Consider the following 7,590-nt stretch of genomic DNA (forward strand, 5'->3'; position numbering starts at 1 on the left):
CACTAGAAGTAAAAATGACGTGCGTGCTGTGCACAGCTTGAGGGCCAACCTCCACCTGCTTCCCGCCCGATCACCCCAAGTTCCTCCCGCACCGACAGTCTGAAGTCTCCGCTGACCTCCGTTTCCCTTGATTCATTCATCAAGTTGGAAGTTTTCAAAGATGATCCACTAGGGAATTTAAGGGATAAACAAATGGAAATAAATGGAAGAAAAGGAGGAGAATAAAAATGATTGTCCTTAGAGTGAAGCGTTCAGGCACTGGACCCTTAATCCCGCCTCATGCCTGGCACCCCTTGCTTGGACAGACAGCCTCCAGGAGTTTCTGCTGTCTTGTAATGCCCTCACTTAATCTGTTCTTCTAGAAAGGAAGGCATGGGCGGGGCCCAGAGGGGGGCGTGGGTGGCATAGTTGCCCTATTTCCCTTTATTCATCAAGTTCCCTCTGTTAAGTCTCTTCTGGTTTCTCAGCTGTAGGCTTTCACGGTTGGACAAACTGGCCAGCGCCTCAGGTAGGAGCATTCTCTCTTTGCCAATACTTCCTTTGGGGGTAATGGGGCTTGGTCTGACTGTGTTTTTTTGACAATGCACCCGTATCTCTGACAAATATACGCTTTTGCTTTTATTAGTCAATTCTATAAATTTTTCTTTTAATTGTTTCAGCTTTTGGTGAATGCTTAGAATGACTTAATCCACCTGAAGATTATGCATATATTTCTACATCATCTGTATTTTTCTCTAGTAGGTTTTATAGTTTCTTGAATTACATTGAATCTCTTAATGCAGTTCATCACTTTCGGAGGAGGTATGAAGTAGAAACCTTTTACTTGATTCTTTTTATTCAATATTTCTTCATTTCCCTCACTGAATTAAGACGTGTTCTTTATTGTATCATAACATCTTTTAAATATAAGGTTCTTTACTAAACTTTCTTTTCTAGTTTTCATATTTCTATTTTGTGAGTACCAATCTATTTTATTTATTTTAGTTTACTAAGTTAATATTTTAAATAAACAACTTTCCCTTCATTGCTTTTCATTTTTAGATTTTTCTTGCTTTTGTCACATTTATTCTTAGAAGAAATAATAGAGAAAACCTGTCTCCAGATGGAAAGACAATCTAGAAAATATTAAATTTTATTTAAATTGATCTATACATTTAATATAAGTCTAATAAAAATATTAATAAGATGTATTGCATAATTTAATGTAAATATTTGATGTAGTTTTCAATTGTCTTAGTAAAGCTTTATAATTTTCTTTAAATAGGTCTTACAGTTCTTTGTTAAATTTATTTCTTTTTATAGCTTTTATTGTATTTTGGTGGGCTATTGTTAGCATGTAGGAATGCTACTAAATCTTCTATATTAACTTTTATAATCTAACATTGTTCTGGACACACTTCTTACATCTCAAGTCTAATAATTTTCCATTAAAATATTTCATATTTTAGAGTAAACAGTTTTATCATCTTTAAACTAATAGGTTTATATTCTCCTTTCTGTTTTTTCCTCTTACTTATCATGTTTTACTTAACTTATTGCAGAAGTTCTTTGCTAATGAAATAATAGTAATGATAGTACCTTCTCTATTTTATTTCTTATATTAATGGAAACATCTCTTGTACATGTTCACTACAAGCACTTGCAAAATACCTATATGATAATGTTTTAGAACTTGAGGCAACATCTGTGTGCAGCTCGAATTAAAGCCAACAATAACATTGCTTTTTAATTTTTCTATTTATGTCCAATATTTAATAATATTAAGCTTTCAGCTGTAGAAGAGATATTAAATGTAATTACTCCAATCCCTTTATTTTAAAAATTAAGAAAATGAAGCTCAAATATCCAGTAACACCTGATCCTTTTCACTCCAACCATAACTTACCGAGGATCGTCATTCACGAAGGACTAGCCCTTCTTTTTTTTTTTCAAAGACTTATTTTTTATTTATTTCTCCCCCCTCCCCCCCCCCCCCAGTTGTCTACTCTCTGCATTTTGTGTCTGCTTGTGTTCTCGTCAGTGGCACCAGGAATCTGTGTCTCTTTTTCTTGCATCATCTTGCTGCGTCAGCTCTCCATGTGTGCAGTGCCATTCTTGGGCAGGCTGCACTTTTTTTTTCATGTGGGCAGCTCTCCTTATGGGGCACACTCCTTGCACGTGGGGCTCCCCTACACGGGGGACATGCCTGTGTGTCATGGCACATTAGAACTGTGTGTGGGCCAGCTTACCACACGGGTCAGGAGGCCCTGGGTTTGAACCTGGGACCTCCCATGTGGTAGGCAGATGCTCTATCCATTGAGCCAAATCTGCCTTCCAAGGACCAACCCTTCTGCAGCTTCTAAGGTGTTTTTGTTTTTTCACAGTGGCTTCTACGTGCTTGAGGAGTGAGGGATGAGGGTTTTCAAACTTTAACTTATCCAGAAACACCAGTGCCTCTCACGGTTTTCCATCAGCATACGTCTCCTAAACTGCATTTCCCTCCAACTGTTGGTGCTCCTGAGGTTCTTCTTGGCCCATTGATTGACTTATAACATTTTCTCAAACTTTGGTTTCTGAGGCTGGTATCAATTTCTTTTTCCTTCCCCTTGGGCTCCTAGCCTGAGACCTTCTAGAGGGCAGCCCTTTTTCTTTACTTGTTTTGTTCTTATTCATGTTTCAAAGTGTTGAAATGATTATACTTTTTTTTTTTCCGGTTAAAATCAATCAATCAATCATACAGTGCAGATGTGTATAATGAGGCAAATATTCTCTTCACTACCATCTTTCCCTCAAAACTCAGAGACGCACAGCCCACATTCATTCCCACTTCTTGGAGTTAACAACTGAGTCATCTTTTTATATTTTAATGCCATAAACAAACTGTATATACATACATAACATAAAATTGCATGGCAATTTTTAACTTTGTGAAAACTCTAATTTCTTTACTCACCCAACAACTTTATAACTGTTCCTTCTTCTTTCACTCAACTTTCTTCATTACTCCAGAGCCACTCAACTGTTCCGTACTTGATTCAAAAATAGTTGAATTGGTTGAGATGTCTCATTCTTTTCTTGTTTCACTATGTTTGTAATGTGACTGAAGAGATAAAACTCCTCTTGGGAATTTCATAAATGCTCCTGGGATTTATTGGTCTGGTATTAACTCTACCACAAATAATAGAGAAAAATCATGTCTTATCTTACAGAATGATAAGTTGATGTCACACTATAAGTTTACAGTAATATTTTCAGTGTAAAGAGTATCACCTGCTCCAAATACAGAAGCAGGTCCTGGGGTTACAATGACTTCTGTTCTCTCAGAGCTTTAGTTCTTAGTGTTCTGGCAAAGGAAAAAAGCTTCTAAATTTGTGGAAGGCAAATTTTCTTTCCCATTCCCAACCCCAAAGTTATTAAGACTCTGAAATGAACAATGTTCTATGTATGTCCAGACGTTTCCAGTTCTTGAGTGAACCAACAAATATAGGCAAGTGTTTTCCTTTTTTATTTTTTCATTTTCCTATTATATTGATAAAGAGGCCAATAGCCTGCTTAGTTCAGAGAAAAACTTTCCTTCCATAATTCTGTGTCTGGTGGCATGAATACTGGAATTATTTCTCTCTGAGATGTCTCCTAAATTAAATTCTGATTAATCTGTGCACACAGGAAAGTAAACATTGCTCAACAAGGATTAAGCAGGATCTGTAGTAGTGTTAATGCCAAAAGCAGTAGTCAAATAGAAATCCGTCTATTCGTTCAACAACTTGTTAATGTATATCACCTGTGTGTCAAGCTCTATCTTATTTAATTTTTAGATTTATTTATTTATGCCCTCATTCCCCCCCCCTCCATCGTTGTTTGTGGTCTCAGTCTGCTCTCTATGTCCATTTGCTGTGTGCTCTCTGTCTGCTCCTCTTCTCTTTGGGAGGCACCAGGAGCCGAACCTGGGACCTCCCAAGTGGAAGAGAGGCACTCAATCACCTGAGTCACCTCAGCTGCCTGCTTTGTTGTGTCTCTCATTGTCTTTCCTCTTCATGTCTCTTTTGTTGTGTCAGCTTACCACATCTGCCTGCCATGCTAGTTTGCCTTCTCCAGGAGGCACCATGAACTGGGACCACCCATATGGTAGGCAGAAACTTGAGCCACATCTGCTTCCCTCAAGCACTATTTTAGGTTTTAGGATTCAGAGGTGAACAAGCCAGATAAGGCACTGTCCTCATGGAGCTTTCCTGGAAGAGAGGGAGACAGAGATTAAAGAAGCAAATTAGAAGATACTAGATAGAGACAAAGGCTGCAATGAAAGGAAACAGGTGACCGTGTTAGTAACTGGGGACTGACTGCAGGTAGGATGATTGGAAGAGGCCTCTCCACGGAGGTGCTATTGAGGCACACACAGAAAGGCGCTAGCCATGAAAAGATGAGGAGCCCATTACAGCTGTATTGGAGAAGGCCAGGCAGCCTGAAATCCTGTCCTTATGGCCACCATCGCTGCCCATGGAGAGGTGGGCAATGAAATGGATGCTGAAAGTGTGAACAAAAGCCATCAACTTGGTAAAGAGGAAAAGCGATTTTGTCTTCTACAAATTTAGCCACAGAGCTTTTACATTTTTTTCATATTGGAATTCTGGTAGGATTTTGTTTCGAATCAACTGTTTCACAATAGAAAAAAAAAAAAAAGATTTGAAATTGGCTGAATTAGTCTGTGACTGTTTAGGATGTGATTCAGGGCCAAGATGGGAACTTCATCCTCTCAAATGCTTAAAATTCCTTTAGACAGAGGACCAACACTTCTATCGCTCATTGAGAGACAAGACTTAAAATACGCTTATAATGCAACTTGTTATCACTTCCTTCCCCCAGTAGGTTTAAGAAGGAAACACAAAATTAAGAAGATACTAGAAGGGAGAAATAACATAGAAAGGGAAGCTGGGAACAGTTTTCCTCCTTCCATCTGGCTTAATGCTAGCCCTGAATACCTAAGACTGACTTGGTCTTCCCATTTGAAAGCACAGCCAAGGTCGAGGATGGAGAAAGCCAAAGAGGGTGCCGAGGTAGAACTGAGGCAATTGCAGGGCCAACAAAGGGCAAAGGTTCTTTCTCTGTATTCCATCGTATCCCATATACTCAGACCAGGCTTCAGACTTTTGGAAGGCTGACAATACCCTGAAGCAGGCCTCTAAAGAAGCCCAAGTTGGAGCTGGCAGTATGGGAGGGGGGATGTTCTCTAGATGCCAGATCAATAGAGAAGCAAAAGATATCCTAGCAACTCTTCTCACATTCAAGGTGAAAGTGACTTGGGCCTGAGTTACTAAATTACATTTCTCTCCTTCTAATCTTTCAACTAGACCAAACTATGATTTTTACCATGGAAGACCTACTCAATATTACTGATCTGTGGTCGTATTTTGATGAAGAGTTTCTGAACGTCACTGGCATGCCGATTATAGACTCTAGCCCCTGCAAGGTAGAAACACAAATACTTAGCAAGTATGTTGTGGCCGTCATCTACGCCTTGGTGTTCCTGCTAAGTCTGCTGGGAAACTCCCTGGTGATGCTGGTCATCTTATACAACCGGGCTGGCCGTTCTGTCACGGATGTCTACCTGCTGAACCTGGCCATAGCTGACCTGCTCTTCGCCCTGACGCTGCCCATCTGGGCCACCTCCAAGGTGAAGGGCTGGGTTTTTGGCACACCCTTGTGTAAGGTAGCCTCACTCCTGAAGGAAGTCAACTTCTACAGTGGCATCCTGCTGCTGGCCTGCATCAGCGTGGACCGCTACCTGGCGATTGTCCATGCCACGCGCACGCTGACCCAGAAGCGCCACCTGGTCAAGTTTGTATGTCTGGGCATCTGGGGACTGTCTTTTCTTCTGTCTCTGCCCTTCTTCGTCTTCCGTGAGGCCTATGACCCACCCTTTTCCACCCCAGTCTGCTATGAGATCCTGGGTAACGATACAGCAAAATGGCGGTTGGTGTTGCGGATCCTGCCCCAGACCTTCGGCTTCGCCCTGCCGCTGTTGGTCATGGTGTTCTGCTATGGCTTCACCCTGCGCACGCTGTTTGAGGCCCACATGGGGCAGAAGCACCGGGCCATGCGGGTCATCTTTGCCGTGGTGCTCGTCTTCCTGCTCTGCTGGCTGCCCTACAACCTGGTCCTGGTGGCAGACACCCTCATGAGGACCCGGGTGATCCAAGAGACCTGTGTGCGCCGCAGTGACATTGACCGGGCCCTGGATGCCACCGAGATCCTGGGCTTCCTTCACAGCTGCCTCAACCCCATCATCTATGCCTTCATTGGCCAGAAGTTTCGCAATGGGCTCCTCAAGATCCTGGCCATGCGTGGCCTGATCAGCAAGGAGTTCTTGGCACGCCATCACGTTAGCTCTTTCACTTCTTCTACCAGTGTCTCTGCAAACCTCTGAAAACCATCAATGAGAGACTATCTCATCCTCGTAACCCTAAGAGTGGGGGCCATCTGACTGTGGACATGTATTCTCTGGGTTTGGGAGGGAGGCTATAGAATGTGGGGGAGTTAGGGGTTGGTGTTCTTAGGGGTCAGGTCTACTTTCTGAGGAAGGACCTTGACACTTCCATGTTAAGGAAGTGTCATCATTTCTGCTGAACTCCTGTGATTTTGGCCCATGAACTCTGTAGTTAACATCTGAAGCCTAAATTTGACGTTAGATCAAAGCCCTCAGGGTTGAAGCTGTTTTCTTTTGTGGATTGGACTCTCTTGTTGACCGTCTCAAGAACATCATCTCAGTCACTGAGCATGTTTCAACCAGGTGTTTGGCAACTTCTTGTGCTCTGGTCAGAGCTCATGGAACTGTTTTCTGATTTCGAGTGTGCTGCTGGTTCTGCTGGGTACATTGTGATGGGTACTGCTCAAACCTCAAACCACCAAATGGCCTTGTGATGGAGCTGGAAAAGCTTTCCTCCTTATGTGTGATGGGTGAACACAAGGCAAGAGGGATTGGGAAGCTAGATCTTTTGCATGGGAACTCCCTTGACCCTTGACCAATACTGTAGACAGAATGTGTTGTGTGGCATTTGTGCATGATGCCATGCTAAGCCTCACACAGAAGAGATTAGCAACTTCAGTCCTTGTCCTCTGCAGCTTCCAGTCTGATTTGGACCAACAGCAACTCCACAACCTTGTACACAGTCACCAATCAGCAGTACAGTCAGACTTTTCTAATAAAGTTTTCTGTTCCACGTTTGTCCCTGTGGAAGTATCTTTGGTGTGACAGAATAAAATGTTTGTATGGCATTGTTGATTGTTCCTGCAGTAGAAAGAACATCTGTCTGGGTTGATGGGCAGTTTCCTGGGCTCTGACTCCTGCTAGAATAGTCTCTTGGGGCACAGAAATTTCTGTTCACCCCCATATACCCCAGTCTGAGGAAGATCTCTTTGACCCTAAGTAACTGGAATGTTTCTCTTTGTCTTAATTTAAACATATTCTGGGTTAGGCCTTTACCAACTTCCTCAAACTACAAGTGCCTCCCTCTCCCCATACTCTCAACATAATACCTTGCACATTTCTTTTTATTTTATTTTATTTTATTGAAGTATGTCATTCATAAATGAACACACAACAACAGTAAGTGTATA

At 42.0% G+C, this 7,590-nt stretch overlaps 1 protein-coding gene across 1 annotated transcript; it reads left to right on the top strand.

Moving 5' to 3' along the window:
• Positions 1-465: 465 nt before the first annotated feature.
• On the top strand, positions 466-7,197 carry CXCR1 (C-X-C motif chemokine receptor 1). The gene is made up of 2 exons (XM_004469591.3): positions 466-508; positions 5,325-7,197. The coding sequence occupies exon 2, from the start codon at positions 5,333-5,335 to the stop codon at positions 6,398-6,400; it is 1,068 nt and encodes a 355-aa protein (XP_004469648.1). The 5' UTR covers positions 466-508; positions 5,325-5,332; the 3' UTR covers positions 6,401-7,197.
• The last annotated feature ends 393 nt before the right edge of the window (positions 7,198-7,590 follow it).

This window comes from Dasypus novemcinctus, chromosome 7 (genome assembly GCF_030445035.2).
Source record: "Dasypus novemcinctus isolate mDasNov1 chromosome 7, mDasNov1.1.hap2, whole genome shotgun sequence".
NCBI classification, from domain to species: domain Eukaryota; kingdom Metazoa; phylum Chordata; class Mammalia; order Cingulata; family Dasypodidae; genus Dasypus; species Dasypus novemcinctus.

Excerpts from the sequence above, each read along its gene's own strand:
- CXCR1 (XM_004469591.3), top strand. The coding sequence starts at position 5,333 with ATGATTTTTACCATGGAAGACCTACTCAATATTACTGATCTGTGGTCG.